Here is a 27150-nt window from a genome sequence, read left to right on the forward strand (position 1 = left end):
CCCAGTGGAACAGGGGCTGGACACGGCCGGGGGACACTCAGGGGACTCACGAGTTGGAGTGTGTCTATTGCTAGGCTCTGGCTGGTGCGGGCCAGGCTGTCCCAGACTAAGGGCCGGTGGTAGCGAGATGGAGCGGCAGGAAAGGCTGGCCTTTGCTCCATCCCTTGGTAGCAGAGAGGAGGGTCCTGCTGCCGGGTGGGAAGGGGAACGAGGGCAAGACCAGCAGAGCAAGTGTGGGAGGTCCTGCTCCGCAACAGCCGAAAGCCCCTGGCCAGCGCTGTGCCTGTGGGCAGGTGCCCTTCAGGGAGCCCCCCCTCAGTGCCACACCCCTCCCACGGGCCCCTCCTGGGTACTTACAGCCGGAGGAGGTTGGCAAGTCCCTGGAAGACGCTGGCGCTGAGGCAGCCGATGCGGTTGTTGGAGATGTCTCTGGAAACAAGCAGAAGGGACATAAGAGCTGTGTGAGCGCTGGAAGCCGGTGCCGGCTGTGCCTTGCTGGGGGGAGCCTCCGGTGCTGCATGGAGCAGCGCTGTATAAATGGATCAACTGACAGGATTCAGGCACTGCTGAGAGTGGGGCAGCAGCTGCTGTGAGTGCGCCCAGCACTGCTGGAGGAGCTCAGCACCTGCCTGGTGTGTGGGGCGAAGCGGCAGGACAGGTAGCTCCCGGAGTCGGGCTGTTTCAAAGCCCAGGCTGGGGGCGCAGAGAGGGGACCCTGCGTGGAGGGGGTCTGGTCTGTGCACCGGCCCCCGCCCACGAGCCAGCGGCAGGCTCGACTCTCCCAGAAGAGTGAACCAGGGGCCCGGGGCCACTTACAGGCGCTTCAGCTCCGAGAGGCCCAGGAACGCGCCGGGCTGGATCGTGCTGATCAAGTTGTTCTTGAGGTCCCTGGAGAAAGAGAGAGAGAAAATAGATAGAAAGGAAGCCAGTGGCCGGCAGGAGGCTCCATATCCTGGTGGGGGGCAGAGCAGCCTAGCACAGTGCTCCTGGCAGATCACTCCCCCCAGGAGGTGTCGACCCAGCTCAGGGGAGCCCAGACTTGGTGCAAACAGCGCTGGAAGGTCCCTTGGACAGGCAGCCATGGCACCAGCTGGCAAACACCTGGTACGCCTAGCCAATGCCACAGCCCGAGGCCGGGCTGCCTGGAGGGGCCTCCTCCTCGTCCTCCACTTGCCCAAGGGTAGTGGGATGATGCGCTGATGCCAGCAACGGCTTCATCCATTCACCTTCTCTATGATGGGAAAAGAACTTCCAGAGACTTCCCAGGCTGCTGAAAAATGGGGCTGGGACATCAGTGCCCTGTGTGGTGGCACCGCTTATGAGGCGGGCGCCTGTCTGCGAGGAACTGGACTGGCACCCCCTCCACCCTAGCTTGATTCACGCGGGAATATCCAGAATGAGGGCAGTACAGCGGCGCCTGCCGGAGACCCCTTGCCACTCCCAGCAGCCAAGCACGTATCTTGATCAGCAAGTGGCCTGGCTGGAGGGGAGGAGTTGGCAAGGACATTCCCCCCAGGAGGGGGCAGAAGGAACCCCGGGGCCCAGGCAGATCCCGGGCCATGCTGGATGAACAGGTCTGAGAGAGACGATAGGGTTGAAATAACCTTGACCTGGACTCCTCTGGTGCCTTTTTCTACAGCCGGCCCCATTATCCAGTACGGGTGTCAGGACCCTCGCAGCTCCACTTCACAGCACTGCTTCCAAGGGAGCAGGAGCCTGCACGCCCTTCACAACGGCTGCACCGCGCTAGTCAGGCAGGATAACCAGCCTGGCAGGGCACATAAACCTCTTGGGAACACAGCCACGTGGGGGGAAAGTGCTTTGAGATCCTGCATGGACGGGCAGCAGAAAGGGACCCTATTGTTGTCCCTGCTGCGGGTTTAGATTCCCCAGCCAATCAGAGCCAGGAGTTGCCAGGGCTGCAAAGTGCTGGGCAGGAACCTCATTAGCAGCTTTCAATTCAATCTCTCTCTAATTATCTCTCAAAAGGGAACAGGGAGCGAGGTTGGAAACTGTTACAGCTCCCTGCTGGTTGGAAGGAGGGGAAGATGCCAGGGCCTCGCTCTGTGCTCATGAGCGTTTGCAGACTCTCTGCAGAGGAGGCAGCGGACAAGGGTCTGCCCAGCAGCCCCTCACTGGCCGAGCAGGCCATGCGTACGTGTTCGGTGTCCCCACGTGTAAAACAGTCCAGGGCGTCCTTCCATACAGGTGTGCAGCCCAGGACGAGCTGACGGTTTGCCACATCCCAAGGCATGGCGCGTGGTGTCGCTGGGAGCCAATAGCAGATTTGCCATGGTGCCGGGCCCACACTCCAGGGGGGGCCCCAGCCAGGGCCACTCTTCTCTGCCCCCCCCCCGCTCTCTCCTGCGGGGGGCAGAAGCTTGGTGCTCCTGGCACTGAGGCTCCTGCTACAGTAGGGCAGCCAAGCTCCTCCTCCCCTGCCTCTTCTCACAGCTTGCTCCCTTCCCCCCCTCCCCGCGGCCCCAATCAGCTGTTTGCGGGCAGGAGGGAGGGCCCACCATGCTCACCTGGGGAGAGGAGGCAGAGAAGAGGCGGGGTGGGGCCAGGGGGGGAGTGGGGTGGAACGAGCATACCTACTCTGACTGCAGAGCTGCACAGCCAGACTGACTTTGCAGGGGACTTTGCAGCTGGACACACACCACCTTCTGGGTCCTAGTGGTGGTTGAGCTCCCTTCTGTGTGCTGGGAGCCATCCTTCATCTTGTACAACAGTGAGTGCCCGTGGTGGGGCAGGCAGGGCAGGGCAGGGGGACAGAGGCAGTGGGGAAGGAAGGGGGTGGGATGGGGAGGAGATGGAGTGGTGGGGAAGGGGCATGGGGTGGGGAAGAGAAGGGGATAGGGCAGGGATTGGCAACCTTCGGCCCACGGCCCGCCAGGGTAAGCCTGGCAGGCCGGGCCGGTTTGTTTACTTGCCGCGTCCGCAGGTTCGGCCGATCGCGGCTCCCACTGGCCGCGGTTCGCCGCTCCAGGCCAATGAGGGGCTGCAGGATGAGGGATGTGCTGGCTGCAGCTTCTCGCAGCCCCCCATTGGCCTGGAGCGGCAAACCACGGACAGTGGGAGCCGCGATCGGCCGAACCTGCGGACGCGGCAAGTAAACAAACCGACCCGGCCCGCCAGACTTACCCTGGTGGGCTGCGTGCTGAAGGTTGCCGATCCCTGGGATAGGGGAAACGAGGGCCCAGCATGCGGATCCCCTTGGCAGCAGCTGGGGCTCCCCTGTTAAGCAGGCCCATCAAATCCTCACCCTGACAAGCCCCACCTCCCCTGCATCTGTACCACCCCGATGAGCCCCCCCGACACCCTCCCCACTGAGCCCCAACCACCTACACCCCCACCCAAATGAACCCTGTAGATAAATCTCTGTATTAAGCATCTTCACATAACTTTCATATGACTTTGTATTATGCCTCTTCATATAACCCTGTATTAAGCTATTTTCATACAACTTTGTATCAAGTCCTTTGATATACGAACTTTGTATCAGATCCCTATGTAGAAAAACGTATAGAAAACTTTGTGTTAAGCCTTGGTATAATGTTATAGTCCCTAAGGATAGTTAAAGTAGAAGAAAAATGTCTTTTTGCTAGGAGTAGAATAAGATCTCCCCCCCCCCCCCCCCCTTAATCAACTGCCATGTTGAATGAATGTGTGAATGAGCAAGGCGGGGAAGGTAAGCACCTCCAGACAGCTAGTTGGAGAGGGGATGGAAGCCAGACCCAAGGACAATCAAACTTGTCAAGTGGGCTCACTAAAGAAGAGCAGACATATTGACGGCCTGGGGGGGGGGGCGGGGGGGGGGGAGGGGAAGGAAGGGTTAGAAGCAAGCACCTTCTTTTGGAAACACCCAGTTTGAACAGCATTGGGACAACACCCAGAAGGAAGCAGCACAAAGGACCAACTGACACAGAAACAGATTTTGAATCTGGTGGTACAGATTTGCAGGAGAGGGAAGCTGCTATAAATGTGAGGTGTCTTGTAGAGGACCCCGGGTCTTGTCTTGTCAACATCGGAGCATCGATCCGGATCGGCAGAAGCCCGGCTCCACCCCTCCCCTATCTAACTCACCTGGCCAGTGAAGTTAAGGGGAGCAACTAGTTGGTAACAACAACAAGACAGAGTGTGTTTGTGTGTGTGTATGTGAGTGCATGAGTGTAATATAGATCATATGCATATGATACAGTGTTGATTGATGCATGTATTCCCAATGAATGTGGCGTTTGCCTTATTCCCCCTGAAAAGATCCTGTGCAGTACTTTAAGCACAACAACCCCACCTCCCCTGCACCCAGACTCCCCCCCCCACTGAGCTCCAACCACTTTCACTTGGTCCCCCCTGCAGACTCCCATTGCCCCTGCACCTGGCACCTCCCTGTGCACCCAGATCCCGCACTGAGTTGCCTGCACCCAGACTTCCCCACACAGAACCCTTTTACCCCCCCCAAAGAACCCTTTTATCCCCCCCCCAGAACCCTCTTACCCCCATCTGGATACCCCCACATTAAGTCCCTCTGCACTTGGATCCTGCTGCCGGGCTGAGCCTCCCTGCCCATATCTGGTGCGCCTGGCACAAAAGGGGCAGGGCCCCAGGGTGTTTCTGTGGCCCTTGTGCTGTGTCAGGGTCAGGTTCAGTCTCACTGCCAAGTCCCTGTCCCAGGGGTGTGGGGGAGGCTGCAGGGTATTCTCCCACCTCCATGCAGCCAGTGGCCTGTGCTCCCCACTATCGTGGTGGAGCTTCCACATTTATTTATTATAAAACAATTTCCGAATTTTAAAATATTATGCACAGAATTTGATGCAGAATTCCCTCAGGAATATGGGGCGCTGTACAGCTGTGATGGTGGGACTGTGAAGGGGGTGCTGGACAGTAGGGGATCTGTGGGTGGGGGAGCTGGGCAGGGCGTATGGTGTGCAGGGTGCTGTGCAGTTGTGGTGGGAGGTCAGTGGGAGGGGTCTCTAGGCTGGGGGTGCTGGGCATAGGGATCTTTGGGGGGGGTCTCTGGGTGAGGGGGCGCTGGGCAGGGGGGCAGTGTGGAAGGGGCACGCTGGCAGCGCAGGGCTGGGTGGGCCAGTGTGCATCTAGCAGTTTGGGGTTTGTAAATAGTGCCCTTGTGCTGGGCTGAGTGGGGCCACTCCTACTGCGCTGCGTCTCATTGCCCCCAACCGGCCCCTGGCTTTGCGGACCGTCCCCCATCACATGCCCTATTTCCCTAATGGGGGCCCACAAATATGTTTGGCGCCGGGCCCACAAAAAGTGAATCCGGTCCTGCTGGGAGCACATGGGGCTCCATTCCACGCTACTTGTCCTACTCCGTGAAACCCACACAGTCCTGGCAGCACAATGCAAATGCCGAGGCTGCCCCTGGAGTGAGTGAGAAACCCCAAGAGGCAGGAGCAGCAACCCGCGGCCCCATGCACACTAACAGTGCTGCAGAGCCCGGCTTGCTGGGAATTAATGAGCCTGGTGCTTGTGGATTTGAAAGAACTGCAAAACTTAACGGGCAGGCCACGGTGCTGTCATGGAAGTGATGTAAGACTGTCTAGGATGGGCACCCTTCCTCCTGGACGCAGGAGGCACTCTCCACAATCCTGGAACAGGGCTAGCATGGCCGATTCAGGGACGTTCCCATGAGGGGGGAGATAAGCTGGAGGAGCAAGGCTGGATCCAGATCCAAGCACACCCAGGGTTTGGTGGGCTCAGGGTGGGTGCTGCTCTAACAGTGTCAGATTGAATCAGCAGTGCAGCCACCATGAAGTTTCAGCATATTCCATTCCATGCGTGGTGGCAGCAATCCAAGTCTCTGCCTGTATCTGCAGAGCCACATCGACAATTCAGCCCCCTTCGCTTTTACACATGGGGACTGATTTATTACCCATAGGCCATCCCCCAGGAACCCAGCCTGGCAGAGGCAGACATTGGATAGGGGAGGTGATGCTTGGGTCAGTTCCCTAAGCCCCAGAGGTTGCTTTCCCATTAAACCATGCTTCAAAGAGTCCTTGGAGCGGCCTGGGGTCGGTTATGGTTCTGCAGCCTGTTAAGAACCCTTGGCTTTTAGATTTCTCTTTGCTCTCTAGCCCTGGGCTCTTCCCTGCTCAGAAACTACTGCTTCTCCTCCCCGCTCTCTGCTTAGACAACTCGACGGGAGAGACGCACACCCCAGCCCATCCAATGTGCTTGGCTGCAGCGCGGCCTGCTCCATCCACACAGCGCTAAAGAGGACAGCAAAGGTAAAGCCACCCTGGGAGAACCCACCTGCATTTTTGTGCAAGGTCCCTCCTTTAAATTATCCTTTTAAAAACTGTTGTGTGCTTGCGCTAGGGGATACTCAGTAACAACACTTAGCTGGAAAGAGCTTTACTCAAAACTGGGCAGGTATCACTACTTCCCATCTATAAAGTGGGAAACTGAGGCACGGGGCAATTAAGGGCCAGAGAAGGGCTCAGCTCCAAGTTCAGGCTAGAGTTTCAAAACTGCCCAGCACCCCACCAATCCCGTTGTGATTCTTGTGTTCAGATTTTCAAAAGAACTCTGAATCCAACATACTGAACAGAGCTGAAAAGGGAACCATCATAGGATCTAATCACATCAGCCACACCATCAGGGGCTCGTTCACCTGCATATCTACCAATGTGATATATGCCCCTCTGCCATGTACTTTGGCCAAACCGGACAGTCTCTATGCAAAAGAATAAATGGACACAAATCTGACACCTGGAATCATAACATTCAAAAACCAGTAGGAGAACACTTCAATCTCCCTGGTCACTCAATAACAGACCTAAAAGTGGCAATTCTTCAACAAAAAACCTTCAAAAACAGACTCCAACGAGAAACTGCAGAACTGGAATTAATTTGCAAACTGGACACCATCAAATTAGGCCTGAATAAAGACTGGGACTGGATGGGTCACTACAAAAACTAATTTCCCCCTGCTGATACTCACACCTTCTTGTCAACTGTTTGAAATGGGCCACCTTGATTCCACTGGCCTCATTAGCAGTACAAAACCTATTTTTCCCCCTTTGGTATTCACCCCTTCTTGTCAACTGTTGAGAATAGGCCACTTTCACCTTAATTGAATTGTCTCATTAGCACTGACCCCCCAACTTGATATGGCAACTCCCATTTTTTCATGTGCTGTGTATTTATACCTGCTACTGTATTTTCCACTCCATGCATCTGATGAAGTGGGTTCTAGCCCACGAAAGCTTATGCCCAAATAAATTAGTTAGTCTCTAAGGTGCCACAAGGACTCCTTGTTGTTTTAGAGTTGAAAAACAGGCCATAAGTGACGTGCCCAACGTCACAGCCCTTCGACGCCGCCTTCCCACCAGGGAGCCTTCTCTGGCGTGTTCCCCACGCACAGATGGTCTCGGAGAAGGGAATGTCTTTCTGAGCCAGAGAATGTCAACAGAAGGAAACAGCTTAGTCCCTGTGCTCTTAAACTGGGGCCTTCTATATGCCCCCTGGAGAACACTACCAGGCTAGCTCCTTAGCCCAGCACTCAGAGCCATGCTGCGCCCCTCAGACACCCCCCACTGCCCTTGGAGTGAGATGGGCCTGGGCCCTTCAAGTAACATGAAGCTGTTGGCCACCCATTTGTACCAAATCTGTTTGCCACAGTTGCAGGGAGAGGGGGCTGTCCCATCTGCACCAGGGGTCCCATTTCCTGCCCTGAGCCCTCTCTGCGTAACCTTAGCTGAGGGATCACATTTCCTATAATTGCATAATTTATGTCCCATGAGAATCCTGCAGCTCTGCAGTCTCTCTGTACCCAGGGGCAGGAGCAGCGGCAGCCACTCGCCTGCAATGTATTTAACACGTTATAGTCCACAGGGCTCAGCCTCTCCTTGCTGCTCCCTCTCCTCTCCCCGGCAGCTCTCTCACCACCCCAAGTCTCGAGGCCCAAAGGGAGTATCAGAAACATTCCACACAGCTTTGCCACCCTCCACACTGAATCCAGAGCACTGGCCAAGCCACCAATTCGGGTAATTCCATCCTACCTATGAAACCTCCTCCGCAGTTTCAGCTGGATACGGGATCCTTCTCTCCCCCGCCCCCATGCTGTGCTAATGCGCGGATTTGTGTGTGTGTGTGTGTGTGTGTCATATCAGTGGCTGTGTTCCACTCAAGAAGCAGCTGCATGCCAGTGAGGAAGTTTCCGTAGCTTGTTTCGGGATGGAAGGCACGATAGAGATTCATGAGTCTCTTGTTACTACCACCAGGCTGGAGAGGGGAGAAATTCCTAGAGGAGACTCCAGTTTGAAGCAGCTACACTGTTGCAGAGGAAAAGAGATGAAGCATAGGCCAAGCCATGCACTGCTGCGTACCCCCATGGCCCATGCGGACACGGGCCTCCCTCCAGGTGGAAGGACATGCATTTTGTTGGTCCCTGGAACCCAAACCTGCCCACGCAGTTTAGCTTTAATGGGTTGAACCAATTTCCATTTGACTGCATCTTCCATTAAACTCCTTCCCACCACAGCTTACAAACGTCCCTCTGCCTCCAGACTTTGCCTGGCAGGGCCCCTGAGTGGAGACACATCTCTGCTCTCAGGCCCGGAGACACAGCCAGGGAGAAAACGATGCTTTATTTCCATTACAACTGACCTCATGCCTGGAGAGTTCACTTGAGTAAACTGGACTGCGAGCCCCACTGACTCGGGGCCAGCACAAACACGCTCTTACCAGCGAGGGGAGGAAAAGGGGACACCCAGCCTGCGGCCACTGGCTGCCCGGCAGAGAGCAGCCAAAAAAAACTCCGCATGACTCCCTCGGCAACATCAAGCTGCCCTCCGGAGAGGTCGGGAAGTTCTTCAGCCAGGACAGCTCTGGAGCTGTGCTAGTGACGCATCTGGTGCATCCCACGTAGCCCCGCGGACGGGCTGGGAAAATCCCCTAGTCTGGGCAGGGGTGCCCCAATGCTGCTGCTTCAGAGACATTGTCACCTCCTCCCAGCATGCACTGACAAACGTTTTCTCCACATGCTGGGCACTACGTACCCCTCTTCGCGCTGTATTACTGGGGCCAGACTCTGCACCCCTCCTGCCCCCTAGGAATGCCCCGTGGTGCAGGCAGTGCCTCGAAGCATCTCCTGCCCCTCAGAAGCCCTCACTCTGACTGAGCACCCAGCCCATCTTTGGGCTCAGCAGACAGACCCTTTCCCTCCCCCAGGCAGTGAGGTTCAGCGGGCAGGGCACTGAATGGGGACTTAGGAGACCTGGGCTGTGTTCCCAGCTCCGCCACTGATCTGCTGGGTGACCTTGGCCAAGTCACTTCCCTTCTCGGTGCCTCTGACTCCCTTCCCACTCTTGCCTGTCTTTTCTCTGCAGATGACAGGCTCTTTGGGGCAAGGACAGCGTGGACAGCACCTCACACCCCCGTGCTCTCTGGGGGCACTGACAGCGATGAATTGCTGGCATCAGTCTCCAGCTGCAATCGTCTTTCACAACCAGCGGATCCTTGACAGAGAAAAGGAAGAGAAAGTTCAAAGAAGAGTTCTGTAAAGCGTGATCGGAACTGAGCTAAACACTGCCATGAGCCAGCCCACCCAGTGCACCATCTCCGTGTCCCCGCATTTCTCCCAAGTCACCATCTCTGTTCCGCCGGCCATTTCTATTTCGATTGATTGATGCTCTTCATTAGCATGCTGGACATTGTGTCATCCCCCTACTCAACACCCCCCTACCAAGGCTCCAGGGGTCACCATGGATAAGCAGCTGAGCATGAGCAACCAGCCCGATGCCGTGGCTAACAGGGCCAATGCGATCCTTGGATGTACAAAACCAAGGGCGCAGTGAGCAGGGAGGTGATTTTACCTCTGTACACGGCGTTGGTGGGACCGACACTGTGTCCAGGTCTGGTGCCCACATTTTAAAAAAGATGCTGAACAATTGGAGAAAGTGCAGCCAAGAGCCACAAAAACGATTCGAGGGCTGGAGAAAATGCCCGACAGCGAGAGACTTTAAAAGCTCAATCTGTCTTGCTGCTTAAAAGGAAGATGCACATTTTTAAACAGTAAGGTTGAATAACCATTGGAAGTGAAAATAACAGGAGTACTTGTGGCACCTTAGAGACTAACAAATTTATTTCAGCATAAGCTTTCGTGGGCTACAACCCACTTCTTCGGATGCATCCGAAGAAGTGGGTTGTAGCCCACGAAAGCTTATGCTGAAATAAATTTGTTAGTCTCTAAGGTGCCACAAGTACTCCTGTTATTTTTGCGGATACAGACTAACACGGCTGCTACTCTGAAACCTGTCATTGGAAGTGGTGGATTCTCTATCTCTTGATCTCTTCAAACCAAGACTGGCTGCCTTTCTGGAGATCTGCTTCAGCCAAACACAACTTACTGGACTCAATACGGGGTAACTGTCTGGATGGAATTTAATGGCCTGTGACATACAGGAGGTCAGGCTGAAACTGAGTGAATCTATGGTTACTAGGACTCTGGCTTCTTTACACCACAGCCTGAAGGTGAAATCTCTCTCACCCGGGCCACTAGTTACCATGCTCCTGGAGCCAAGAAATGTGAGTCTAGCGAGATCCGTGGGGCCAAGTCACTCTGGATACGATCCTGCCCCTCACTGGTATGCACGGTGCCAGAGCACGTCCTGGTTCTGCCATTCCCCACAGCTGAGCTCTTCCTCTGCAGCTGGAACGTGCTTATTGTCCCCCAACTTCTCTCCACTGCTGGAGCCAGAACAACCCTTGGCCTTGGCAATCATTTAAAAAAAGTAAAATAGAGAGTGACCCAAGTCCATAAAACTAATAAACCAAGAGAAACGCCCTGAGGAACTGAGACGTGAGGAGCCGATGGATGAGTTCTGTGGTTTCAACTGCGGGGAGCCAAGAAAAGGGTTTTATTTAATTGCAGCGAGATAAGGAACAAGACAAAGCAAAGGAAGCAGCTAACAAAGGAGCCAGTGTCGAGGGCCCTGTGCCTCGCTTAGCCTATGCTGGGTAATCGGGGAATACGTTGTGCTTTGGGGCTCATACCCCTCTGCCACACCTGCTCTCTCCCGCTGGTTCCCCCGTAGGAGCCTCAGACTCCAGGACACTCAGCGAGGGAGGGGACAGGGATATTCCCAGTGGGGCTTCCATCTTGCAGGCGTAGTGCAGTGAGCGTCTGGTTCTGGGAGGGGTCTGGTACCTGCAGCTCCCACTTGTTTCAAGAGGATCTCTCCAAATCAGGCCCCATCCTGGGAGAGACAAGGCAATCAAGGGGAACCACCAAGTCAGCAGTGGGGGATCAGGGCTGGCCTTGCTCCAGATGGAGTCAGTAGGGGTTTAGAAGGAGCAGGCCTCTTGACTGCAAGCTCTGCTGGGCAGGGAACCTGTGCTGGGCACAGTCTGTTCAGCGCCACATGCTCTTACGGTGACATATACAAGAACTGTGATGTTACGGTTAAGCAGCGTTCGGGTGAGTTACACAGTAAACACAAGCGCCTGCCTGTGTCAGAGTCACACCTTTGGAGCACAGGGTCAGGATTTGACTTGAGCTGACCTCGTCTCAATGTACCTAGCAACACCCCAGCTGCACTGAGCAGTGTCAGCACAATCACCAACAGGAGAAGGAAACACTCTTTTGCAGGGTCTCTGGAATTAGTTGTCACATTATATGGAGCATCAAACAACTGGCCTACAAATTAATCAGGGGCTCATTTTAGAGATTTTTAAGGCCAAAAGGGACCATTTGGATCATCTAGTCTGACCTCCTGCCTAATGCAGGCCAGAGAGCCTCACCCAGCCATCCCTACGTCCAGCCCGTAACTTGTGGGTGAGCCAGCCATGTAGGCAAAGTGCTTTTTGTCCCACAAATATTCAGAACGAGCAGGCTGCAAAGGTCCCGTTAAAAGACAAATCCGGCCACAGTCTGAAGTGTGGAGCCGCTCAGCACCTCTGCGATATTCTCCTGCCCGCTGGATAAGGCTATTTCCCAGGCACTAGTTCTGGAGAGGGGGAAAGGCAGGAAATTCGCAAAGGCTACAATGGAAAGCTCCTGCCTGTGGGCCAAGTTGTTTCTGGAGCTGCCTTATCCCAGGCGCCAGAGGCATGTGATAACAGCACACAGCCATTGTCAACAGGGTCTCAAAAGGCCTTTGTTCTTCGCCAAGCTTGGAGGAAACTCATTCGGTTTATTAGCTTGATTGTAGCATGTATCTAATCACAGCTGCAGAGCAACAGCAGGCTTGCACCAAAGTCAAAGACTGAGGGATACACACACTGCAGTGAAGAGGGCAACACCCCCACACACACACCCTCAGGCACGGGCATGGAAAGATTAAATTACAATCAGTAAATGTCCGTGTCAATTTCTCCTTCCAGTGCCACCCAAGTAACTACAAAGCTGTCTCCCTCATTAATAACCAGCATTTACTGAGAGGGGAAATCAAACACACATGTAGATGGCCTTAAAGACAGCACAGAGCTGGCAATACAAGCCCGGCACGGACCCTGAGTATGTACTCTGCCCGCTAGCCGCCTCTGAAGCCCACGCTGTACTGTCTTCTAGTCCTGTTACCTGCAGTAGCTGGATTCCAGCCAGCTCCGGTAGGCTAACCCATGCAGGGCTGCCCAGAGGATTCAGGGGGCCTGGGGCAAAGCAATTTTGGGGGCCCCTTCCATAAAAAAAAGTTGCAATACTATAGAATACTATATTCTCGTGGGGGCTCCTGTGGGGCCTGGGGCAAATTGCCCCACTTGCCCCCCCCTCTGGGCGGCCCTGAACCCATGCACAGCTTCGGCTGTGTAGACAGAGCCGAAGAGAGAAGTAAGGGAGGGAAGGCTGCGGTCAGGAGAAAGGGCGATCCCAAACGCCACAAGGAAATGGCTCCTTTACCAAAGCTCGGCAAGCTGAATTTATTGTGGAGCGCCGTCTCAGCACATCCGGCCAGGGCTGCTGGGGAAGCGTTTCAGGAGCTGAAGCACTCGGAAGAAGGAATAAAATCCAGATTTTATCAGGAGGTTTTTTTTCCTACTTCAAAAAAAAATTAAAAAAAATAAAATAAACCCTTAAAATGTGAAGGGGCGGAGGTGGGGGACCCTGACTACAATCCTTCCAGCCAAAGCGAGCAGGAAGCGGACATCTCTGAAGGGCTTTTGTTTCCTCCCCAGGCTGATAATTCCCTTCAACCTCTTGGGTCTGGAAGCAGCATTTTTCCAAGCTGCTGTAAGCCGGGGAGGGCAAAGTTAATGGGGAAGTGGAGGTGCTGCTTGTTTTTTCTGCTGGGATCTCAGAAGGAGGCCACCCCCTCTGCATGTACAGCAATCTCCTGGGCTGTGCCCCTGCCCCTCTCGCCAACCGGCTGCAATATGGGGAAGTGCCCTCTGCTATATTCCTGCTGGGACATTACACCAGCTTACAGTCTGTCCACCCCAAAGGTTTACAGAGCGCTAACAGGCAGTTCCAACCTTCCTGTCCTCTTCCTCTTCACTGCCTGTCCAATTACCGTATGGTGTTGTGGTGGGCTCTTACGCAGGCTGCCACGTGTCATCCTAGAGGTGGCTGCATTCAAGTAGAGGATGTGGCAGGAGAGGAGTGTGACTTTTGTTTGTTTGTTTTAAGATAAAGTTAATCAAACCTTTTCAAACTTCAGAACAGGATCCATTTCACTCCTAAGTTTATCCAAATGGGCAAGAGAACAAACCTCACCACCTGCCCTTCTCTAGCATCTTTCCTCCAGGATCTCAAAGTGCCAGGCCAGCTTCAGAGCCTTCTTGAAATGTTTGGTCTCTTTTCCCCATTTTACAGATAGGGAAGCTGAGGCAGAGAGAGAAGGGAAAGGGGATCTCTGGGGGGGCATTGCTGGGAAACAGACCCAGAAGCAGAAAGGTTGAGTTTGTTTTGGTTTTTGGGAGTAGCACATTTTGGATTTAAGCCGCGACCTAATGCAACAAGATACTCAAAGGAACCACCTTGTGAAAGCAGCCAGGACCTCCTATCGCCCTGGTGGGGAGACCTGGTCACAGACAAGGAGTTAGGACTGCAGCCCCAAACTGCTCCTGCCGCAGGGGCCACCTAGCAGAGAGCAAATGCTGCTGGCCACACACAGAACTGCTGCTAAACCAGGCCTTAGAAGCAGCAGATGCAAAGGGCCTAGAGATCAACCACACAGTATTATGGGGGCAGACGGGGGCAGTTGTGAAGCAGGAGGTGTGTCAGGACAGACCTCAAGAACACTGGTTAGACGGTGCTAAGTGCCCTCTTCCTTGTGTCTGACTCTGTGGCCTAGAGCACACGACAGGAAACTGCTCTAGTGTAAGTGGAAACATCCATCTGGAGCAGAGTTCAGCCGCGTGCGACAGAGCCGGAGCTCCTGGCAGAGTGGTGAGATGGTCCCTGCTCCTGCGAGACAGTCAGCACATGAGGGCCAATGCGCCTGGCAGTGCGAATCCGGCAATGAAGGAGGATCATTTCCCTAATTCAGGGGTTCTCAGCTTTTCCCAGACCGTGGCCCCATCTTACATGAGAAAACAAGTCTCCCAGCTGGGCAGCAAGGGATGGTAGTCGCGACCGCCAGGGTGAGAACCACCCTTAAGCTGGCCAAAGCCAGCTTGGGACCCACCTGGACAGAAGGAAAAAATCTCTGTCTCTCTCTTTCAACCTCCCCCGCAACAGCAAGTGCTTTAACCAGGGTAGAGAAAAAAATAAAGTGCCAGGGACAAGTGACATGATCGATCTCTCTCTTTCTCTTGTGTGTACACACACACACACACACACTCTCTCTCTCTCCCTCCCCCCCCCCTTAGGACAGAGCCTCGGGTGGGCACTGTGCATACCTGAGGACAACTGCCTAGTTGTTCTAAACAGCATCAAGGCTTACTTTATGGTTGGGCCATAAAAACCTCCCGCCTGGAACGTGGCTACCTTGCTTCAGATTCCAGAAGAGCAAATTTTGATGGTGATTTTTGTTTTTATAATGGGGGCATCCATTTACCAGGGCCAGAGACCCGAGAACTCAATTAACACAGGGGCTCCCAATCACGCCCCGATGACTACGATGACCTGAGCTGAATCAGAACCAGAGGGGATCACACGTGCTGATGTAAAGAGCTGCACAGGCCAAGCCATTTACAGCATACAAGTGCGACGGGTTCCACAAAATCCAGCAAGTATGCTACATATTCCGGAGTGCCATCTCCTGGCACCTTGTCTATTAACTAACTATTGACATGTACACACTATAGTGCAGTCCTGTCACAGGCGAAAGTCTCCATATCTCGTTTGCAAACGTAACACGGAGGTTTGGACTGCTTTGGGTAATTCAAGATGCCATGGCATTTGTATTTATTTATTAGCAAGAGTTGGGATGTTAGACCCGGTGCCTGGCCAACCTCTAACGCCGGTAAGAACATTCGGCAGCCCTACGTTCCCCCTTTGCCGTTTCAGTCGGACACTGTGTTCTTTACTTCCTCTTCTCTGCTGATACAGTGTTCCATCTCAGAGGTGGCTGCCTGTCAGTGGTGAGCTGAGTAATCCTGATAATACATCCTTTATTCCATAGGGTGGGTTAATGAATTTGTAAATAGCTCTGCAGCCTGGCATGAAAGGCATTGGATAATCAGTGCATAGTATTACTCTCCACCCAAGTTTTCCAGACCCCTAGCCACAGCAGTTTCTAGAACAGCTAATTCCCAGGTATCGCCAAGCAACAGGCACCCAGCAAGCCACGCTTTGCTTGGTGGTTTTGTCATGTATATTGCTAGCCACTGGCAGTAGTTCTAAGGCCACCAAACTCAGTTCCCTTGGGATCGTTGGCAGCAATTCAATCGCTAGCCACATAGATGTAAAAACAGTGCTTTTTCCATGCAGGCTGCAGACCCCCTTCCTTTCCAGGGACCTTACTTCCTCAGGTCTGAAGAGGACCAAGAATTATGGGCCAAAATTCAGATTATGAAAATATTTCATGACGCATCGCAGGATGACCTCATCTCTGCACACACTCTGCCCTGCCAACAAAAACAACACAACCCATGTTCGGTTTCCCAAGTTCTTTACAGAGGAAGCTGGAGTCAAGAGGAACAGCTTCATGAGGTCTGGGATTTTTATTAACTCTTGACTGACCACTGCTAAGCATGCCAACTCTATGTAGATTGCAGCAAATTGCAAAGGAGATCGCTGCACTGGAGGCAAACTAAAATACCAAATGATACACTGTTCCCTGGAAATAAGGACTGAATATGCCGTTTCTATCAGGCTGCTGGATGAAAGGCTGTGCACTCAGCCTGTTTGTCTCTTCCCCATCTTCTAGGGATCTAACCCTGTTGCCTAGGCTTGAGTTGACTTCTGGAAATTACTCCCCAATGGTTGCTTGGCATCCTAAATAAAGCAAGTCAGTGGCTCAAGTCCAGCTCCCATTGGACAAGACCATCACAGCTGGCACCAAGTGACCACGCAGAAGGCGACCTCAGCCAAGATGCCAAGGATTCGATGGCCATGGAGACGAAGCTCTCTCTCACACACTCTAGGAAGAGCTTCCTGCAGGGAGCAGTGTGGGGGAGGGGTGGCTTGCCCTGCTGCCTCTGCTTTGTGGACAAGAAGAGGACCTTCATGCTTCAGGGCTGTGAACCTGGCACCTTCCATGAACATGAACACGTGGGTTGGGTAGGAAAAGCCCAGAATACCCAATGCTCCCGGTCAGCCAGGTGCCATCACAAAGCCTCGAAGCAAAGACTCCATTTTAACCACACAGCTAGTCCCACTGAAGTCAGCGGGAATATTCACGTGCTACCCTGACTGTGGCCCTACCAACCAGTGAAGATGCTGAGAGTCCTGCATTTGGCAGGTGAAAACCAACCTAGGACTTGGAAGGTTTTTCACCATGAGAGCTTTGGAAGAGAATGGGACCAAGTGGCACTGAATAAGAACTGGCTCAAAAGCTCATCACAGATGCCAGAAGGAAAGCAGCGTTAATGCAGATAAAGCCGCATCCCGTACCTGTCTGGACAGGGTCAATCTGCTGATTTCACAGGGCTTTTCCACTGGGAAGGCTACTGGAGATGGAGGAAGCACAAAGGAAATGATCAGTGGGATTCTGCTAAAGGGAAATATCCTGCTACGTATCAGGGCTCCAAACAACTGCTTTGGGCTTGACCATCTCCGCTTATGGTTCCTTGTCACTTCGCCCGGGGGTCCCCTGCTCTCACACAGTCGGTCCCATTCATATTTTCTCCTCGTGCATTTCACGCATAACAAAGCAGGTGTCAGTGGTACCCAGTCTCACCAATGAACAGGAAACAAACTCTTTGATCCCATAATGCTCATTAACCCTTCATTGCCTGAAAGACCGTCAACCCAGGGCCAAAGAGGAGGTGGGGGGATGGAGGAGAGGGAGGTCAGAAGGAACTACACCCCGCCCTATCGTGCACAGCATTGCAAGAACTAGCTAAGCACAGGACGTGGGTTTTCACCTTCCTCTGAAGCATCAGGCAACGGTCACTGGTAGGGGAAGGAGACTGGGCTAGATGGCCCTGTGATGTGATCCATCACGGCAGAGCCTTCGGCCCTTGAAACCCTGCATGTTCCCTATGGAAATTTACATGGATCTACAAAGGGGAATTCTCCCTTTAGCTCATAAAAGGCTCTTCCACACCCCTGGGCTCCCAATAGTTCACTGGGCATGCTGGGAAAGCGTCCCCTTCCCCCTGCTCACCAGACCCATGGCCCGGCTGTGGAAAGGACTGACACAGACTAGAGTGTAAATTCAGCTCATGTTTTCCTTCAGGTCTCTCTTCAAAGCTGTCTCCCCTCCCCCCCCTTCTTTTAACAGCTGCTGCTCCCCGCTGGTTTTGTCCTGCGTCCATTTAACACTCATCTACTGACAACTCCGTCTGGCATTAAGCGTAGTGCCGAGTGTCCAATCCAAACAGAACAACTGCACTTCAGGAAGGGGAAAGAAATGCATCGCAAACGTCGTTCGCTGCCCGGCTGTGCAGTCAGCAAACGCCCCAGTGCACGAGTTCCAGCATGTGCTGTCTCTCCAAGCCCCTACCTTTCCTTAGCCTCCCTCAGCTTTCGGCTCACTTTTACATGGCCTGGATGAGCACAGAGCAAAGTTCTGACCCTTTTACAGCCTGGCTTTAGTGGGTGCAAACAGCCAAGTGGAACCGGTAGCACTCCTGAGCTCTGAGCAGCCTGTGCCGTTCAGGAGCTTTACTGCAGATTTCCACCTCTTCCCTCTGACAGGTTGGGGACCGGGGGAGAAAGCATATCAGAGTTGTCCTCTAGCAGCAGCTAAAGAATAGCTGTAGTACTGTCACCTTTTGCACGGTTACAGGCCTGGGTCAGGCAGGGTTCCCTTGGAAACATCCCCTGTTCCAGCCCTTGAGAATGTTGGAACTGCTCATCTCTGAGTGGGATCTTGGCTTGAACCGTTTCCAGCTGGGAAGGGTTCTTTGCTTCTAAAATTTGCTTAAGAATATTATTGGATCTGGGGTGGAAAGTTAGCTACAGGTCAGCAATCGTTACTACTTCCACAGGTGTCTTTCATTGCACACTGGTACATAAGGCTCATGTATCACCCACTACTCAAGTTTCTAGGGTGGAACACAAGGCATTTGAACAGCACACAGCAATACTACACAGTAGTTTAGGACAGGAAGTGAATACACTGATCTCAGCCATGGTACCAAGTCCATCTGAGTCTGCAGGGAGCTGGAGTCGAGGTCAGGACATCAGGGTCAACAGCTCTCCTCTTTAAATCAAGTCCGGTGGGAGCATTAATGACCCACAAGGGGTCACCTTTGTCTTCAGATCAGACAAAGTGCCCCCTTACGCCATGTTGGGGGCGCTTGGTCCAGCACAGAGCGGAAGAGGAAACATATCTCCAGTTGAGCCAACAACTGGGATATTTTCTTCCTTGTGGGTCGCACAGTAATCGAGGATTTACAATGGGACTTTCACTGTGGACTTCAAGGGGGAGCAGGCTGGGGTGGGAGGCTGGAGCTCAGAAGGAAGGGATGCAGAGGCCCAGGGGGAGCAGATTGGGGTCTGGGGGGGTGGGGAGGCTGGAGCTCGGGAGGAAGGGATGCAGAGGCCTGGGGGGAGGGGGAGGAGAGAGGCTGGAGTTCGGAAGGAAGGGATGCAGAGGCCCAAGGGGGAGCAGAATGGGGGCTGGGGGGGGGCAGGGAGGCTGGAGCTCGGGAGGAAGGGATGCAGAGGCCTGGGGGGAGCAGGCTGGGAACTGGGGGGGGTGGGGAGGCTGGAGTTCGGAAGGAAGGGATGCAGAGGCCCAAGGGGGAGCAGAATGGGGGCTGGGGGGGCAGGGAGGCTGGAGCTCGGGAGGAAGGGATGCAGAGGCCTGGGGGGAGGGGGAGGAGAGAGGCTGGAGTTCGGAAGGAAGGGATGCAGAGGCCTGGGGGGAGCAGGCTGGGAACTGGGGGGGGTGGGGAGGCTGGAGTTCGGAAGGAAGGGATGCAGAGGCCCAAGGGGGAGCAGATTGGGGACTGGGGGGGCAGGGAGGCTGGAGCTCGGGAGGAAGGGATGCAGAGGCCCAGGGGGAGCAGGCTGGGCCTGGAGGTGACAGGGAGGCAGGCGCCCAAGGAGAAGCAGGCCAGGGCTGCTGGTGGGGGGGAGCAGATGGGGACCAGAGGGCACAACCTCTAACCCAACAACCCTTCAAACACAACCGGCCTTCAACCCAAAGGGAGCCTGAGTGACCCAAGGAACCATCTTCCACAGACACATGCGGGACTAGGCAGGACCCCTCTGGCCTTGGCTTCTGCCAGTGAGAGCCTGGTCCCCATTGCAAGGGGCAGGGACAGGCAGAGGCACAGACCGTGCCCTGCAAACAGCGCCCTGCTCTTGGAAGCCTCTGTTTTGATAAGCTGCATTTTCCCCTTCTGAAAAATGCTCGTCTCTGGCTGGGTTCGGGAAACAACATGCCGTGTGAACGGCTTCCCAGTGGTCTCCAAACCCCCATGCACGGCGGAGCGAGGGGAGACGTGCCACATGCCAAACCCACCATCCTCACGTTATCAGGGAGGTGAAGACGGTCCCGTTACAGTGGCTCATGTGTGCAGCGACGCTGCCTCCTGTTTGCTCCTCTTCACTCAAAACTCACTTCCTCTCCTGCCACCAACTGCTTGGATTCCCAGCCTCTGAGTGCAGAGTCCCTGCACTGCACTGGAGAGAGGAGCCATTATTCCCACCACCGCCAGTCAGGGACTGCCGCGGGCAGAGCAGCAGCCAAGGGAGAACAACTGCGAACGGCAAGCAGGATGGTACCCAGATCAGGGAGCCTTGTGCCTTGCAGTGAATCCATGCGGCAGGCCCCTCGTTCATTGTCCCTGCACAGGGAACTGCTGCTTTTCTGTATCTGCGAGTCGCATTATTTACAACTATCCCTAAAAATGTATACTTCAAAACCACTGACTAGAGACCCCCTCCTTGGCCAAGCAGAGGGCACCAACGCCCGCTGTATCCAGGTGAACAGGGGGTGCTGAAGGAACAGCTCCTGCTCACCTGGCTGCAGGCTGGGTAGGTTCGTCACTGCAGGCTCTGGGAGCTCAGCTGCACTGACCTTAGATCATCTCCCCATCCCACCTCCTAAAATCACATTCTGAAACACATCCCGAAATCTGGACTCTCCTACAGCCCATCCACATCCCCTGGGATTGGGGAGCTGGGCTGGAACCCTCCCAGGAGCAGGCTAGCTGGCCCAGGAATCCCTCTCTCACAGCACTCAGGAGAGCACTGGCTGCCAGTAAGGGAGGAGGCACAAGTATCTAGCCATCAGCATTCCCTGTGATTCCAGATACGTCACAGAAATTGATGGGCCAGACCAGGGACCATCTACTACTATTATTATTGCATTGCTCTTCCATTGAGGAGCCCAGTCATGGACCAGGATCCCGTTGCACTAGCAAACATGGAACAAAGAGTCTCTGCCCCACAGAGCTTCCAGTCTGAGGAGAAGAGAAGAGAAAACAGACAGACACATACAGATGGGGGAGCACAGGAAACAGCGAGACGCTCCTGGTCAGCATAACAGGCAGTGGTCTCAGCGCACCAACAGCCTAACTTGTTACGTTTTTTGTAGGCATCGCAGCAAGTGTACAATTCCATGTCCTGCATGTGAGAGCGGCCAGTACCAGCAACTGCAAAGGAAAGCGCAAGGCCCTCATAGTGGGCAGTCCTGGAATACCCTGCTCTGGGGGGGGGGCAGGGCTTCCCCAGCAGCTAGTGGGTCAAGCACAAGGGTCTCCATCCCTCTCATGCAATAAGGAACATCCAGGTTGATGTTCCAGGTGAAAGCAGTCATAAGCTTTAAGGCCTCCCTGCCTGACTCCCCTGGACAGAACCCTCTCAGGGGCTCTACTCACCCACACTTTTTACGAGTCAATGAAAACCATCTGAAGCTGGAGTTTAGCAGGATGGGTGAACCCTCAGTGAATCCCTTTCAACCAAGGAGAAATCGCAGTGTGCTCGTACTGCTTCGAGACAGTTCCTTGGATACAGACCAAAGACTTCATAGCCTTAATGTAAACAGCCAGAGATAATATAAACTCTCCATCCCGCGCCCCTTCCAAGTTCATCCAGCGTTCCCTTGGGACAGCTGTGTCCCTGGGACTTTAACCCAACATTCCACCAGGAACATAAACAAGTGACAATAGAAGCAACAGAAGCGAATACCACAGGCTTTATCCCACTCAACCCCGGTTTCCTGACCTGCTGGGCATGCTAAGGATGCAGACAGGCATTTGGGGGTTTAAAATACAATACATTATCCTGCTAATGACACAAAGCAGGAACCAGGCTCTAAACTGCATTCGGAGAGAGCTGGGGGAGGGCAAGGAAAGGGCTGAATGTCTCCTGCAGAACTGCTCACCCAGCAGGAGAGAGACCCAGCTGGGATAAACTGGTACAGCTACTTTGACTTGGATGGGGTAGCTTGATTCACTTCAGTGCAGTTATGACAACAAAAGAGATTCAAGTCCAGGGCCTCCATGGTAGCATTCTCCAGTTCCAGTTCCACACACAGGGCCAGTTAGACAGGCAGACCTGCACGGTCTCTATGCGTGAATGGGACAATGGTGCTCAGAGGAGGGAGTTAGGTTTATTAGGAACCGGGGAACCTTTTGGGAAAGGAGGCGCCTCTACAGGTAGGATGAGCTCCACCTAAACCAAAGCAGAACCAGATTCCTGGCTTGTAAAATTAACAAGGTCATAGAGGGGTTTTTGAACTAAGGGCTGGGGGAAAGCCGACAGGTACGGAGGAGCACAAGGTTCGGACATAGACGTCCCTTAGGGGAGGATATTTTTAAAGGAGATCCTAATAAAGAAGAGAGGATAGATGTTGATAAAGTACAGCTAGGAACTGAAGAGAATCAGTCAAATGAAAAAGAGTCTCATTCAATTACACCACATGAAGGCAGACAACAAAATATTGACAAATTTTATAAATGCTTGTATACAAATGCTAGAAGTCTAAATACTAAGATGGGGGAACTTGAGTGCCTGGTGTTAAATGAGGATATTGATATAACGGGCATCACAGACACTTGGTGGAATGATGATAATCCACGGGACATGGTAATAGCAGGGTACAAAATATACTGGAATGACAGAATAGGTCGCGCTGGTGGGGAAGTGGGCACTATATGGGAAAGAAAGAATAGAGTCAAATATAGCAACAATCTTAAATGAATCCAACAGTACCATAGAATCTCTATAGACAGAAATCCCATGCTTGAATAATAAGAATATAGCCGTAGGAATACATTATCGACCACGTGACCAGGATGGTAACGGTGATTGTGAAATACTCAGGGAGATCAGAGAGGCTACAAAAACAGAAAACTCAACAATAATGGGGGATTTCAACATCCCCATACTGACTGTGAACGTGTCACCTGAGGATGGGATGCAGAGATAAAATTTCTAGACTCCATTAATGACTGCTTCTTGGAGCCGCTAGTCCTGGAACCCACAAGGGGAGAGGCAATTCCCTGGTTAGTCCTAAATGGCATACAGGATCTGGTCCAATAGGTGAATATAGCTGAAACAGTCTGATAATAGGAACCATAATGTAATTAAATTTAACATCCTTGTACGGGGGAAAATACCAAAGAAACCCACCACAGCAGCACTTAACTTTAAAAAGGTGAACCCCACAAAAATGAGGAGACCAATTAAATGGAAATTAAAAGGGACAGTCACAAGAGTGAAATGCCTGCAAGCTCCATGGAAACTTTCTAAAAACACCTTAATAGAGGCTCAGACTAAATGTATACTCCCAAATTAAAAACAAACAAACAGTAAGAGGACTAAAAAATACCACAACAACAGAGTAAAAGAGGTAGTTAGAGACAAAAAGACATATTTTAAACATCGGGAGTCAAATCCTGCTGAGAAAAATAGAAAGGAGTATAAACTCTGGCAATTCAAGTCTAAAACTATAATTAGCAGGCCAAAGAAGAATTTGAAGAGCAACTAGCAAAAGTCACAAAAACTAACAGCAAAATTTCTTTTAAGTACATCAGCAGCAGGAATCCTGTCAAACAATCAGTGAGGCCACTGGCCGATCGAGGTGCTAAATGAGCACTCAAGGAAGACAAGGCCATTGCAGAGATGCTAAATGAATTCTTTGCATTGGTCTTCACTGCAGAGGATGTGAGGGAGATTCCCAGCCGTGAGCCATTCTTTTGAGGTGACAAATCTGAGGAGCTGTCCCAGATTGAGGGGTCAGTACAGGAGGTTATGGAACCTACTGGTACATGAAACAGTAGTAAGTCACCAGGAGCAGATGGTATTCACCCAAGAGTTCTGAAGGAAATCAAATACGAAATTGCAGAAATACTAACTGGTATGTAACTATCACTTAAATCAGCCTCAATACCAGATGACTGGTGGATAGCTAACATGACGTCAATTTTTTTAAAAGGCTCCACTGGCGATCCTGGCAATTACAGGCCAGAAAGCCTAACGTTAGTACCAGGCAATGTGGTTGAAAGTACAGTGAAGAACAGAATTATCAGACATAGATGAATACGATACATTGGAGATGAGTCAACATGTCTTTTGTAAAAGGAAATCATACCTCACCAATCTATTAGAATCAAACATGTGGACAAGGGTGATCCAATGGATATAGTGTACTTAGAATTTCAGAAAGCCCTTGATAAGGTCCCTCACCAAAGGCTCTTAAGCAAAGTAAGCAGTCGTGGGATAAGAGGGAAGGTCCTCTCATAGATTGGTAACTGGTTAAAAGACAGGAAACAAAGGATAGGAATACATGGCCAGTTTTCACAGTGGAGGGAAGTGAACAATGGAGTCCGCCAAGGATCTGTGCTCGGACCTGTACTTGTCAACATATTCATAAATGATCTGGAAAAAGGGATAAATAGTAAGGTGACAGACTTTGCAAACAATACAAAATTACTCTAGATCAGTGGTTCCCAAAGTGGGGTTCGTGAACCCCTGGGGGTTCGCAGGACGTTTCAGGGGGTTCGCAAGAAAAAATTCATTAATGGCGGCCAGAGGACCCTGGCATTGGAGGCAGCAGGTGGGACCTGGTTGCAGGGCAGACAACCAGAGCCCCAGGGAGAGCAGGGCCATGCAGTTGGGGCTGGCAGCCCAAGCCCTGCCCCCGTCAGCGGGGGAGCCGGCAGTCTGAGCCCCAGGGAGAGCGGGGCCGGGCAGTTGGGGCCGGAAGCCCAAGCCCTGCCCCCGTCAGCGGGGGAGCCGGCAGCCCGAGCCCCAGCGCTCCGGCAGGGCTGGCAGCCCCGAGCCCCAGGGAGAGCGGGGCCGGGAAGTTGGGGCCGGCAGCCCGAGCCCTGCCCCTGTCAGCGGGGGAGCCGGCAGCCCCGAGCCCCAGCGCTCCGGCGGGGCTGGCAGCCCCGAGCCCCTTGAGATCGGGGCCGGGCAGTTGGGGCCGGCAGCCCGAGCCCTGCCCCCGTCAGCAGGGGAGCCGGCAGCCCCGAGCCCCTTGAGATCGGGGCCGGGCAGTTGGGGCCGGCAGCCCAAGCCCTGCCCCCGTCAGCAGGGGAGCCGGCAGCCCCGAGCCCCTTCAGAGCGGGGCCGGGCAGTTGGGGCCGGCAGCCCGAGCCCTGCCCCTGTCAGCGGGGGAGCCGGCAGCCCCGAGCCCCAGCGCTCCGGCGGGGCTGGCAACCCCGAGCCCCAGGGAGAGCGGGGCCGGGCACTTGGGGCCGGCAGCCCGAGCCCTGCACCCGTCAGCGGGGGAGCCGGCAGCCCCGAGCCCCTTGAGATCGGGGCCGGGCAGTTGGGGCCGGCAGTCCGAGCCCTGCCCCTGTCAGCGGGGGAGCCGGCAGCCCCGAGCACCAGCGCTCCGGCGGGGCTGGCAGCCCCGAGCCCCTTGAGATCGGGGCCGTGCAGTTGGGGCCGGCAGCCCGAGCCCCAGCGCTCCGGCGGGGATGGCAACCCTGAGCCCCAGGGAGAGCGGGGCCGGGCAGTTGGGGCCGGCAGCCCAAGCCCTGCCCCCGTCAGCGGGGGAGCCGGCAGCCCCGAGCCCCTTGAGATCGGGGCCGTGCAGTTGGGGCCGGCAGCCCGAGCCCCAGCGCTCCGGCGGGGATGGCAACCCTGAGCCCCAGGGAGAGCGGGGCCGGGCAGTTGGGGCCGGCAGCCCAAGCCCTGCCCCCCATCAGCGGGGGAGCCGTCAGCCCGAGCCCCAGCGCTCCGGCGGGGATGGCAACCCCGAGCCCAAGGGAGAGCGGGGCCAGGCACCTGGGGCCGGCAGCCCGAGCCCTGCCCCTGTCAGCAGGGCAGCTGGCAGCCCGAGCCCCAGCGCTCCGGCGGGGCTGGCAGCCCCGAGCCCCTGGAGATCGGGGCCAGGCAGTTGGGGCCGGCAGCCCAAGCCCTGCCCCCATCAGCGGGGGAGCCGGCAGCCCGAGCCCCAGGGAGAGCGGGGCCGGGCACTTGGGGCCGGCAGCCTGAGCCCTGCCCCCGTCAGCGGGGGAGCCGGCAGCCCGAGCCCCAGGGAAAGCGGGGCCGGGCAGTTGGGGCCGGCAGCCCGAGCCCTGCCCCCCGTCAGCGGGGGAGCCGGCAGCCCTGAGCCCCAGCGCTCAGGCGGAGCTGGGAGCCCCGAGCCTCAGGGAGAGCGGTGCCGGGCAGTTGGGGCCAGCAGCCCGAGCCCCAGCGGTCAGCGGGACCTGCAGCACAAGCTCAGTGGAGCTCAGTTGACGGGGCGGTCAATGGGGTCCAGCAGCAGGAGCCCCAGGGAGTGTGGATCCAGCAGCCCAGGCCCTGGTGCGGGGCCAGTAGCCTGAGCCCTGTGGTGGGCAGGTTGGCAGCTGAGACCCCCAGACCTGCAGGTGGCAGCTTGGACTCCTGTCTTTGTCAGACAGGGGAAGTTGGCATGGAGGGCAGAGTTAGCAGGAGCAATGCTGTACGTGGGGGGTGGTCCAAGCTAATTTGTCCCTCGCAGGACACCCTCCTAGGGAGAAACCTCGTGGCGGAAGAAAAGCTGTTTGGGAGCCAAACCAGCCGGAAGCACGTTGTAGCCAGTGTAGCAGTGTTAAGGTGCCTCTGTAATTGTCATTCTCTCTGGAGTGCTGTTTTGCTTCAGTGAGACTTGAGTGAATCTTCTCATTTTCTAGTTTGTTGGTTGTTAGCAGTCTCTCGGTGTTGTTTTTATTAGAACTTTTGTACACCTGTTCAATGAATAAGTGGCTGAAAAAGGAAAGTGTAAAGACGCAAGAATCAGCTAGTGTTTCCTCAAGTCCACACTGTGGAAAATCTACGTCTAATGATCATGATGGTCCTGGAAAGTCACTTACAAAGAAAAGAAAATATGATGATGATTATATAAAATATGGCTTTACATGCATTGGTGATCAAGAATGTCCAAAACCACTGTGTGTGATTTGTGGTGATGTTCTAGCAAACAGCAGCCTCAAACCTTCTCTACTTCGGCGCCATTTAGAAACTAGGCATCCTGCACAACTCGACAAGCCTGTTGATTTTTTCAAGCGAAAATTAGCTGAGAGGAAAAGTGACATTACCAGTTTTATATCCAAAGCAAGTACTGATAATGAAAATGCACTTGAAGCATCATACCGCGTGAGCTACCGAGTAGCTAAAGCATCAGAAGCCCATACCATAGCAGAGAGCTTGATTGGTCCATGTATAAAAGACGTAGTTCATTGCATGCTCGGAGAAAAGGCTGCAAAAAG

General features: G+C 54.1%; 1 protein-coding gene across 1 annotated transcript in view; it reads right to left on the minus strand.

Moving 5' to 3' along the window:
• The window catches only part of ADGRA2 (adhesion G protein-coupled receptor A2), a 116442-nt gene that overhangs the window by 26494 nt on the left and 62798 nt on the right, over nt 1-27150 (minus strand). Inside the window, exons 3-4 of the mRNA XM_065399020.1 lie at nt 817-888; nt 358-429 (exon numbers count right to left, since the gene is read on the minus strand). Of these exons, the coding sequence (XP_065255092.1) occupies nt 358-429; nt 817-888 (144 nt within the window). The remainder of the gene's footprint in view (nt 1-357; nt 430-816; nt 889-27150) is intronic.

The sequence above is a fragment of the Emys orbicularis genome, chromosome 2, assembly GCF_028017835.1.
Source record: "Emys orbicularis isolate rEmyOrb1 chromosome 2, rEmyOrb1.hap1, whole genome shotgun sequence".
In the NCBI taxonomy this organism is placed as follows: Eukaryota; Metazoa; Chordata; order Testudines; family Emydidae; genus Emys; species Emys orbicularis.